We start from the raw sequence: 12,478 nt of genomic DNA, 5'->3' as shown, positions 1-12,478 counted from the left end.
GCCAAGTGAAGAATCAAATTCCATGGTAATTTATCAGAAAGTTACCCAAAAAAAAAGTCACCTTCTGTAAGAAACAGGGACAATTCCAGCACTGTACTTGGCAATCTGCTCAAAGACAGGCTGAGAGAGATCAAAATGCTCTTGTGGAGGATTGCACCACCCCCCTGCATTATTAGGGAGAGCATTGTTTGGTGGGCAGAAATTGGTGGCAGTGATCACAATGGAGCCTTGAAGGCACCACCTAGGATCATCAACACACCTAATCTCATAACAGGACCCACAGCTTAAACCATTGTTGAACAGAGCAGTGCTCAGAGCTGCAGTATTAGTCCCATATCCTTGGCTGTACAAATTCCCATACCCACAAGCCCCACCTACACACACACACAAAAAAAAAAGCTGCTTAGGAAACGAGTATCATCAAAAGATAATTACAAAAAAGGGTAAATCGCAGATAACCCCCTCGTCCATACCCTTAACAGCACACATAACCCCTCAACTGTTCTATTAGCACTTTCGAAACCAATCTCGGGATGATAAGTGCTACTGAAGGAATGGACGAGGGGGTTATCAGCAATTTTATGCTAAAGCAGAATTTTAGCAGAGATGTACCCATTGTGCCAGATGCATCACCACCTCCATAGAAGGTGGCATGAGCATTAGCCCATCCTTCTCCATTGCCAAGAGCAGAGGAGAGCAATGAGAGAGAACCCACAAAGAAAAGCCCAAGAAAAGCCATTAGCAAAGAGGAGGAGAATGTTCTCTTTGCTTGCTTGGGGTGAGTGAGAGGAGAGTGGAGGGGGGGTTTAAATAGAGGGTTTATTGAAAGTGGAGCCAAGGGAGTTTGTTGAAGAGTGAAGGGTATCATCCCCAAAGACAAAGAGGACAGCTATTTACATTAAGGACTCTCTGGAAGATTTGGGATTCAAAGAGCAAAAGCGTAACGGCCACACGCGAGTTGTATGTTGGTCTCTTCAGTTAATAGTAACAAGCATCTGTAACAACCCAACTGTAGTTTTTAATAGGAGTAACATACAGTTGCGATTTAATTTGATGGAGATTAAATTGTATGTTATTATGTTTGGTAGTTCTTCAAGTCTCATTTACGGCATCATAACTTAGTAATTAGGACAAATTTTCAAAACCAACCTATTTAGCAACTTAATTACAAAAAACTACCTATTTGCAACTTAATTATCAAAATCGACCCAGTTTCAGCCAGCTGGCTGAAACTGGGTCTATTTTGGCGAAATAATTTACTAAATTTAAACGCGTTGTTAAACTTCACGGGACTTCAGGTCCCGTGATGGCTGAATCTGTGAAGTCCCGTGATGGCTGAAACTGGGTTGATTTTGGCAATTAAATTCGAAATGGGTCGATTTTTGCAATTAAGTTTCTAAATGGGTTGGTTTTGAAAATTTTTCCTAGTAATTATGATAAAGGTCGACAGTTGGTACTTTTACACTCTGATGTAACCCTGCATGCTAATTGCCCTTTTTCCGATCGAATTATATGCTATTTCACACAACATAGTTTTTCTAAGTATGCTTTTAATGCGTAGATGATATTATGGACTAAAGGAGTCCATAAATGCATGGTAAAAACAAAAAATTATGACAATGATTGCGGGATATTAGAGTCGATCTGGAAAGAGAGAAATCAAAGAACCACAATCAGAAAGAGCCTACAAATTATCACCGATTCTAATCGACTTCCGTTGCTCTCACGTTAAGACTAGTTTATCATGACGAACTCTAATATCATTTTAAAATCCCTTGTATTATGTCAAATTAGCGGGTGAGTTGCCAAACAAGCTCTTATATTCTAGTAGTTATGTATAAATGCAATAGTTAAAAAAGATACAACAATGAAGCTGTAAACTTAGGGGTCGAAAAGACATAAATATACTGATCACTGGAATAATATAGCTCGAAAAAATTTTCACCTCAAACCCTAAGAATAAATGCGATCTCTGAGCCCTCAGGCCTCAGCACATGGGTGCATAAGTTGTGAACAGCCTTACACTCGGAGAGAATAGAGAGCTGGTGGCTCTACTAAGCCTACAGAAAGGAAGTTTTCAGTATCTTTGCTTTTCATTACCCCCTCTCCTTCTACAAGTAGCCCCTTACTAACTGCTTTGCTGCAAGATTTCAGTTGCTTTTTTTACCCAAGTTTTACTGGGATAAAAGAGCAATCCCTCCGTTGGGTAAATGTGTGTGTAATTCACTTTGTCAAAGAGTTGAAATGAGAGCTGTCACTTTTAAGGGTTAACCTGCAAGAAACTACCACGGCTCTTCATCCTTTTTCATAAAAATATCATAAACTTTGTTACAGGTAAGTTTATGATATTTAGTCATGGGGGTTTTCTGGAAAAAAAAGGGTAAGTTTATGATAATTTCTTGAAATATATGTTGTTCAGTTTCTCTAACAATCTCATTCGTACGCAAACCTCTGATCATGCTTACTGTCAGCTCTGATTAAGTAATCCAAACAGTAACTGCCATTTAAATCATCAAAAGAAATCTAAAGAATTCTTCAGCAAATTTGACCATTCTCAAATCCTAGTATAACTTCAACATATAAGGGTTTGAGACAACAAATTAAAATACTTAATTTGTGCTCCAATTGTATGTCTGCTTCAGAGAATTTTGACATCTTTAAGGCCTATAGTTGGGTCTCTTTAGCATCAAAAATACTCAAATTTATAACAATTCTTTAATAGCTTTTGAAAAGCTAAAAGTAAAGTGATCCAGAGTGCTTTTATAAATTCTTAACGAACTTTAACCGTCAATAACCAACTTGAGATACACTCCTTTCTTTTTCAACCTTTTTTCACAATAGCCTGACTAATTTACCACTTGATATTGGCACTCAAGTCTATTATTCTAAAACAAATATACGTGACGTCATCATGATGCTAGCACTAGAATTTTCATGTTCATGCTTTGCGTCTCTTAAGTTATGAGCAAGGTCACATTCTCCGCTTCTAAGGGGCTGTTTGGTTGTATGTTTTTACCATGTAAAAGGATGTAAAGTATAAAAAAGTGGGTCCCAAGTTTTTACCATGTAAAAGGATGTAAAGTATAAAAAAGTGGGTCCCAATGTCAGCTTTCATCACTTTCAATTGTTTGTTTGTAGTTGTGAAAATAGTGTAAAGTGATTTCATATGCTGATGTGGCTTGTAAGGGCCCGTTTGGTTGTATGTTTTTACCGTGTAAAATGATGGAAAGTGTAAAAAAGTGAGTCCCAATGTCAGCTTTCATCACTTTCAATTGTTTGTTTGTAATTGTGAAAATAGTGTAAAGTGGTTTCATATGCTGATGTGGTTTGTAAAGTGATTTCATAAAAAAAGACATGATTTTAGGAGAAAACTGACATTGAAGTCAGGAAAAAGTAATTTCAACCAATATGATCACTTGAGTAGGGACCACTTTTTACACTTTCCAAACAAACAATTAAAGTTTTATTTTGCAAACCAAACAAGTGTTTTATGATTCCAATGGAATCAAAAACAAACAAAGAAAAGTGTAAAAGTGAAAATGATGAGGTGGACAACAACTTTCCAAGTTGTGTCATAAATACACAACTTTACCAACAACAACCAAACAGCCCCTAAAGTGATTTCATGAAAAAAAGTCATGATTTTAGGAGAAAGCTAACATTGAAGTTAGGAAAAAATAATAAAAAATAATTCCAACCAATATGATCATTTGAGTAGGGACCACTTTTTACACTTTCCAAACAAACAATTAAAGTTTCATTTTGCAAACCAAACAAGTGTTTTATGATTCCAATGGAATCAAAAACAAACAAAGAAAAGTGATGAAAGTGATGAAAGCTGACATTGAGACCCACTTTTTTACACTTTACATCCTTTTACATGGTAAAAACATACAACCAAACAGCCCCTAAAAGTGAAATTGATGAGGTGGACAACAACTTCCCAAGTTGTGTCATAAAAACACAACTTTACCAACAACAACCAAACAACCCCTAAATGGAAAATTTTAAGCAATTAATTACGATATCTCTCATATGGTCAACGCAACGATATAACTTTGACTCAGAAGGAAACCTAACGTTACTTGATATACACAAGAATCATAATCTGATAAAATAGTTCCTAAGAGAGCGGAACTTTAACATTTGTAGAGCAGAAAATAGCTAGAATACTATGGCTACATTTTATTATTCAAGATACTTAACCTATCCAAATGAATCTCTGCATTAACCCCTATTAGTAAAACATGCATTTCTCAATTAGTGCTCTTGCTTGACTATCATACATTTAAGTAGTTTTTAGATGGTATTTTATCGCAAAGTATTTTCGAAAGATAAAGACTGTTTGTTAGATGAAGTGGTATTAGGTCAATGTAGCTAAAAAAAGGAGCTCAACCAAGAGACCCCATAGGATTTGCTTTGAAAACAAATCTTAAGGTTATCATGCATTGCATTTCATTTCATTTCATATTCCCTCATGTTCTTGGCTCCTAGTGGCTCACTTTGTGGGGTTTAGACCATTAATCCTTTCTTTTTGAAGAATGCAACATGCCACGATTTGGTTTTTATACTAGGATCAAATTGGCCTTATGCTTAAAGCTAAAGATGCCATTGTGGGCTATTAACTATGGGTTTTTTTTTTGTAGTCCTTTAATTTAAAAGCTCCATAGACATGAATTTTCTGAATGGTGTACCTGCACGCAACTTAGATTAGAAGAATAAAATATTTGTACCAAGAATGAGGTTAAGAATATAAAGTGTTGATTTGGTGCTCAATTTTCGAGAGATTTAGTGGGTCTCCGTAGAATTATCTTTTTAAGTTAACCGCTAACCAACTGCTTGAATTCTGACCTTTTTCTTTTAATAAAGCGTGGAGGGGGGAGGAGAATAAAGCCCCTCTCTAATTAATGTGGTGATTTCCTCAGCTTACACTTTATACCCAGGTTAAGCCAGTAAAAAGCTTACAACATCATTATCATATCTTAACAAAGACCATAAGAAGAAGACCTTTGTTTTCTCCTTATGATTACTTCGGTTGAAAATAATGTCACGGTTGATTTTAAATTAGTATAGTTTGTGTGATATATAGAGTCAATATACCACACAACAGTCTGTAAGTTGTACATGTGTGTAAGTTTATGCCTTCGGGACCCCTGCAGTATAAACAAGTCTAGATTATGGGACAGAGGTTTACCTAATGCTGAAATAAATACAAGATTACTAACACCACAACATTACTGCATAATGATGACTAAATCTCCGCAAGATTACTACACCACACTCTTTTCTCTAAACTATGTGGCTATCACTATAACAAAAGTTTCATTTGTCTATATTTATTTTATGACACAAATAAAAGTGTCCGTTTTATTTGCAAAGGATTAAACAATAGTGACACAAATAAAAAGTGCGGCAAACCACGACACATAAATATATAATTGAAAAAGGCTAATAGTTCAGCATGGATTGTATGAGAATCTACAGATGGGCTTAAATAATAAATCTTAGATTTTAATTATAATGATGATTAAATATTTATGATAGTGTATAAGCTAAACAACTTGATAGGTAAGTGTAATTTGGTGAGAGTAATTCTATAATTGGTGACTTTTTGGGAAGTTATAGTGTTTTACAGTGATACTCTTTATATTTTTATAGCCTAGACAAAGCTATGTGTCACTACTCTTGACACATGTATGTGTCACAACTCTCAACATATATGTGTCGTGAGTTTGTGACACATGTATGCATCACAAATTTTATAACACATGTACGTGTCACAAGTTTTGCGACACATTCTCACTTGTGTAGAAACGCACTCTCCACACGTGCTCTAGCCACACTTTTGGTATGCGTCATGCTCTATTTGGGCAAAAAAAAAATGTGTCACGTGAAGACAAGATATATATCATAATTTACAACTTTTGTTCCAATGGACCGGCCTTCATTAAAAATAAAAAATAATAATAATAAAATTGAATCTCCCACAGTTGAGGGGTCATGTAAATAAGGATATGGGCCATATGGCCTTTACATGGCCCTCAAGATTTTGAAGAGGCCCGACAAAACTACATGGAAGGGGACTCTTTCTGTGGCTGACTTGTGCGTCTTCTTTACATAGAAGAACGAATTCCTGTAGACATCTTTAGTAAGAGACATCATGGGAATGTCAAAGCTACGCTAATATGGATTTTGGGACCACTAATTTTATAAGATACATTGATCAATAACCACTAGGATTGAAGAACATGCGTCAAATTTCAAATCAAAATTCATTGCAGAGCGTGACGAAGGAACGGGTGTAAACCGAATCATTACGCACTTTCGTATGAAATAGTTTGTGATCATCTTCATTGTACTGGAAATGGTAGCAATAAATTACAAGGAGTAGACATTGGTAGAAGAAAGAAATTGATAACTTAAGAATACATCGCGGTTTCTCGCCTGATATTTTCAACCTGATGCGGTAGTCCTAGAGGTCGCTTCTAGCCTACATGGACCAGTTCAATAAGACCGCATCACAACCTCTCAACATGAAGAATAGAATGTTGACACCAACACAATAATTTTCAGGACGGCAGTAAATGTGCCTTCGCCTAAATAAAGAACCTCTGCTTTGATTCTTTCTCATCTTTTTAATTAATATACTACGAAATATGTTTAAGTATGTACACCAAATTTTGGCTGATAAATTTTTGGTCGGGATAAGCCTTGCATGTATGTACACGGTGTACAAGAATCATGAAATGGTTAAGATTCTTTACATTCTACATTTTAGTCAGGATTAACCAAATCAAATGTAGACCACAAAAAACAGAAGAAAATGAAATACACAATAACAACAAACAAGAAGCCTGGAATTACACAACTTTATTATGAAGTAGTGAAGCGTTGAACACCATATCAGAGAGCGTCAACTGCACATAGATGTCAGAGAACAACCCCTGTAATATTATCGCTTTGAATTTACCCCCTTGTAGTTTGATTTTAGTAGATAGGCCCCTTGGGCTAAAAATTTTAACACTTGACCTCACAGACTCAGTAATTTCAACTAAGGGTAATATCTACCAAAATTTCACCCAGGGCGAAAAAAGTAAAAAACATCCACCGCAGGGCTGCCATATTGGAGCTGCAATCCAAGGCAGTGATACCGCACGGGCTCTATAAGCAATCAACCCTATAGATACGATACTATACTTCTTATCATATATTTTATATTTCGTGTATTTTTCAGAATTTGTCACGTGTCGGTTCATCATGCCGTGTCACGAGTATGCTATGCTCCTGTCCATGCAACATAGAATAGTAGACCCAATGAATCACAGGGAGAGACCATTAAATAGAAAAGATGCAAATTCTAGGTAATTTCTAACCTTTTTCCAGTGTAGAATGTATTTCAAAAAACTAGCTTGCAGGTACAGCATTGTGGTCTATAAAGTAAATAGTTACAGGCCAATGCATCCTCTACTTGAAAGCATCACATCTCCCTCGGACCTGAACCGCCTATAAACAGGAATAGTTAACCACCACCAACCCCAAACACAAACCCACCACCATATGGGATTTCCTTATGTGAGAATAGCTATAAACTACATAAGATCCTATTATCAGTTCTTACCTTACTGCAAGAGCTCACCATCTCTTCAATGCTGGACCCGGCGCCAAACTAGAACACAACCCACTTCTTTTGGAGTTCTCAGCCCTCTCCTTCCCTAGATTCTTCTTAAAAGAAAGCTGCCTCTTGCTCCGCCCCCGATCCCTTAACAACATGCCACTACTCATTTTCGGTACATCAACAGCCCTTTCAACACAATCTCCCGCCTTTCCACAACTCCAAACCCTCGATGTCCCCTCATCTCCAAGCGATCTCAGCCTCGGTAACCCATTCTTCAATCGACATATAGCCCATTGCTCCACACGATGACCATTCTCAAATTTCTCACAAACTGGACAAGGTGGGTCGAGTTTTTGTGGCTTGGGAGTGATCCTCTCCAAACACTCGGCATGATACACATGCCAGCATGATAGAACACTAGATATCGGCAAATCTCCGCTCAAAATTATTCGACGAGCTCCCCATGGCGATCTCTGAGACAAAAATCTTTCACAAAGATTGCATCTTGAGCCTCCAAGAACATTCTTCGGTTGGAAAAAGGATTCAGCTTCAGATGGTATGGAGATATCACTGAAAGATTCTTCACCTTCGACATTGTACTCAGAGGATGAGAAAGGGTGTATAGGCTTTGACATGAATGAGCAGCAACTTGAAAAGCTGCGGTGAGAGGAAGCGTGAGTCTTCGATGCAGGTTCGTACTCGCTGTCATCTGATTGAGAGGAGAAAGAGTCGCTTTCTGGAACTCTTGAGGTTCCCTATGAAAAGAAATGCCAGTGATATAAAGGAATAAGATGTTGCAGTAAAATATTCATTTTATATGGTGTGTGCAGGAAATACCTCTCGCGTGAAGGTCTGTGGCGTGGATGAAGATTCTGGAAGAGAAAAAAAAACAGAATTACTTTTAGGCATTAAATGAAATAAAACAGGATATTTCCAGCAGATATAACATGTAGGAAAAGTCGAGGTTTGCCAATTACAGGGAATACACTGATCAAATATAACCTGATTCAACACTATCAAAACATCAATACACTAATTGACAAGAATACGATACTAACCCACCCTTCAAATGGGCTATAGTGTTGAAGTTAAGAACATACAGGTTCAACCTCTTCCAAAATACATCTTTATTAATCATATCTGATAATAGTTTTTCCATCATTTATGAAATTAAATTTTGCTTCTTCAATATTTAAAATTAATATATATATCTAATTGTCCTTAAAGCTAAATTTCTAGACATGTTTATCACATTCTTTTGGATCTAGAGAATCATATATAGCATCGTTTACAAACAACCAATGAGCCAGCAACTTCTATAAATGCCATACTGCATAAGATCGGGTAACACTTGAGATTAAAAAAGAAGGTTGGTTTCCTTAAGACAGTACAGATGAATTACATCTACAGCGGATGGATGGTTTCAGGACTGCATCTTTCTCAACCCAAAGGAGATAGGTGTCACTCACCCAAAAGACAACAAAGACGCTCACCTCACTCAACTGCTCAAAACATCATAAATCTAAGGAGTCGTCGACTGCTTAATTGCAACTATGATATTAGTATGAGATTTGAAGTTTTTTGAAAGAGCTTCATCAATATCTTCTTGTATGGGAAAGAAAGCTTGTCCATCACTCTTTACTGGACAAAAACATTCCACCAATAAAGCTTTCATTTCACACATCAAATTTAAGTACAGGCCAAACTTCAAAACATTTGGTCTCTCGGAAGACAGTTAAACAATAACAAATTCCACGATCGTTGCTTTTATAGAGAGATGATAACATCACACTAGTTTAATCTTTTGGCTTCAAATAGTGGTGAATTAACTCAAGAAACTAACCTCAAAATGAAGTGATTTTCTTATGCTTGAAACAACTTCCTTCGGTATATGTGATTGGGGCATAGCAGAATATTTTAATAATGCCATCTTATCAGAAGATAGATCAGCATAGTAGTTTCGAAACCAAGGTACAAAATCCCTACAATTCAATTTGATAAGGATGAATGGTATGTGAGAAAAATTGAAAGAAGGGATGATCTTGTTAAGATAATAGATGAGAAGTAAAAATTATTTGGGAGCCACTCATCCCAAAGGAAATAGGAACGATATCTCTAGAAGATGAAAGAAGAAATGTGCAACTGGATAGGTAGATCTAAGAGTACGAAGGAAAAAAGTTTAATAAAAAAAATACGATCTGCTATGAAATATAAATGAAAGGAATATGATAAAATGCTCAAGTGGAAAAGGCTACCAAGTTAAATATGGAGAAGGATTGATATAATAGTTTTTAGAAGATAGAGGAATAGTTATACGTACATAACAAAAAAAAATGCAAAATCCGCTATGAAATACAGGTGCAAGAAACATTATTACATGTTCGAATGTAAAGGCTACCAACTTAAATGTGCAGAATGATTGATATAATAGTATAGGTTATCAATATTTTATTTATTTGTTTTATATTTTGAGAGGTGTGTGTATCATGTGTTTGGTTAAAAGGGGAAAAATTTATGGAACAAATTTTCAGAAAAACAAAGGAACCAAAAGAAAAGAAAACTTTTAAATAGTGCATTCAAATATGGTTGCGGAGATGTATTAGAAGAATTATTTTTTCAAGATTCATAACATAAAATGCACTCACACGTATCAAATTGAGCAAGCTACATGGGTCAGACATTGGAAAACACCTAACATATGTGTAACATTGCTTCTTGGAAAGCACCTAACATATGTGTAACATTCCTTCTTGGAAAGCACCTAACATATGTTTAACATGCTTTCCCTGCTCTAAGGAAAATGAGTCGTGTGTATGAGAAAGACTTTTTAGGTGGGGGCGAGAGGGGGATTAAAAGGAGGGAAATGTAGAAAAGGACTCTTCATTATAGGAGGATATCACTGTACCACAACATAAACCTTCCGAAGGTGAGGATCATCATGGAAACATGGATTTGTGTCAGGTTGGATGTTGGACTGGGTTTCATGGTTTTTCCCTTTGCTTCGTCCTGAATTTTATATCTAAATGTTTCCATATCAAGGTTTAGACAAAGCATTTAGTAATTAAGTTCTAGTTTGCTTCCAGTCCACTAAAATTTTAGAAAACATGCAAACATCGTGTGTGCTAATGTTTGTATTTCATGGATGCAGGGAATTTTTGATCGTCGTGCCTGAATATCCTAATTTAAGGATTTTATGTGCCACCATTTCAATGCCAGTATCTTCTCGTCACCTGTCAATTTGCATGCTTATCATATTCACGACTTGTCCTCCAAGTCTAGATATTTGTGAAACGGAATCATATTAATAAAGGTTTTCCCAAATACGGAATATCTTCAAGGATTCCCTTCTCAAGTATTCCCATCAAGGGCACAGCCATAAATACAATATGCTAAAAATGGAAGTAGGATGTTTTTTTAGCTGACTCAATGAACTTCCTAAGAGAAAAAAATTATTTGCCAATACTGAAGTCAAATTAAGGGTCAACTATTACAAATAGACTCAAAGTTTCAAACTACTTGAAGAAACGTGTACCTCTAAAGTAGTCATTAACAATAACACCCTGAGCTGGTGGTGGCATCAACTGCTGGCACAGATAACTATCAGAAGGGCTGTTAAAGTAGGAAAAGCCACCATTAGATGCTGAATATCGATGATCAAGCACTTGTTCACCATGTATCCAACTCCTACTTCCTTTACTACTTGAAGAGCTAGATGAATCATCGAGCACAATACCACCACCATCATCAAACTCATATCTCAACTCTTCAGTCTGTAACTGGTAATCCCATGTTGTTGACGACGGCGGTGAGTAACTTGTGTTTGATCTCCAAATGGGTTCATTTGGCCCCATCGACCATTCTCTACTTTCAGAACTCGACCCATGTGGCCTTGCGGCCACACAACAAAGAGAACCCAGCCTTTCCTTCTCCTAGCAAACACAGGAATAACAACCTTTTCGTCAATTCTCTGAACATCAAATTCCACGGTTCCCTCCACACTAATGCCCAAGTTATGGTTAACTTCTGTTATAAGAAATAAAACGTCAAATAAATAAATCAATTAGCTTAGAACAAAAGTTACAAAACTACTTAATGATGCAGGGATGGAACTAGTGATACCACTTCTCTGTGTGTTGATGGTCAATAAGGTATTGAAACAACAGGAATCATTGCTTTCTACGCTGTGATTTCGTGAGGCAATGAGATAGCTATGTCATGTAAACAAACTCAATGTTTTATTCATAGTAAACGGGCAATGTTCCATAATTTTGGGTCACAAAACTAATTTTGGAAAAAGAAAAGGATGGAAATTGACAATCCAAGAAGAGGCGACAACCAAAATTAGAAAAAATAAAAAATAAAAATAAACATCATATACCTGACCAGTGGGGGCCATCGCACAAAGTTAAAACTCAACCCGAACTTCCTTCTTCGATACCACAGTTGAACAAAGATGAAATTTTCCATAAAAATGCATAAAATTCTCAAGGGCAGCATCCTTCCACCAGTGAAATTTGCCAAAAATTTAAAAAAAAAAAACAATAAATTTACATTTCGACAAAACGGCGTGCAGTTAGTCATCGAGTCTGGTGAGGTCGGGATTAAAAGGATAACTTTGTTAGAGTTCATGATCCAAAAATGCCGTAACTGATGATAAAATAACGCAAATAAACAAGTTCCATAATTTAAAAAAAAAAACAAAGGGGAAGAGTTCTTACCGAACGAGATAGTTCAAAGGGGAACAAAGCCTGAGCGGTTGATCGAAGGAGAAGAAAGAGAGGACCCAAATTAAAGGGAAAGCGAAATAATAAATAAAAAGACCCTAAAACCCCAAGTTCTTTTTTTTTTTTTTTTTTTTTAAAA

General features: G+C 36.3%; 2 protein-coding genes across 7 annotated transcripts in view; both read right to left on the bottom strand.

Moving 5' to 3' along the window:
• Positions 1–827, bottom strand: part of LOC109833865 (expansin-A10-like) — a 2,023-nt gene extending 1,196 nt beyond the window's left edge. The window contains 2 exon segments of the mRNA XM_020401698.1: positions 46–374; positions 613–827. Of these exon segments, the coding sequence (XP_020257287.1) occupies positions 46–374; positions 613–739 (456 nt within the window). The 5' untranslated portion in view covers positions 740–827.
• Positions 6,062–12,428, bottom strand: LOC109833863. Of its 6 annotated transcripts, XR_002245370.1 has the most exons (6): positions 11,994–12,325; positions 11,148–11,544; positions 8,453–8,487; positions 7,619–8,370; positions 7,374–7,503; positions 6,888–7,284 (listed from the first exon to the last, which is right to left on the bottom strand). XR_002245370.1 is itself a non-coding variant. In XM_020401697.1 (4 exons), exons 1-4 carry the CDS (start codon positions 12,009–12,011, stop codon positions 7,633–7,635), a joined length of 1,188 nt encoding a protein of 395 aa, XP_020257286.1. In that variant the 5' UTR covers positions 12,012–12,325; the 3' UTR covers positions 7,356–7,632. The 6 variants fall into 6 exon arrangements, 1 of the variants encoding a protein (XP_020257286.1); XR_002245369.1 differs by lacking the exon at positions 6,888–7,284 and adding an exon at positions 6,062–6,133 and having other exon boundaries at positions 7,374–8,370; XR_002245368.1 differs by having other exon boundaries at positions 6,891–7,284; positions 7,374–8,370.

Source organism: Asparagus officinalis, chromosome 3 (genome assembly GCF_001876935.1).
Source record: "Asparagus officinalis chromosome 3, Aspof.V1, whole genome shotgun sequence".
In the NCBI taxonomy this organism is placed as follows: Eukaryota; Viridiplantae; Streptophyta; class Magnoliopsida; order Asparagales; family Asparagaceae; genus Asparagus; species Asparagus officinalis.
Note: the sequence above shows the minus strand (reverse complement) of the source record. Positions and strands in the feature narration are given on the sequence as shown.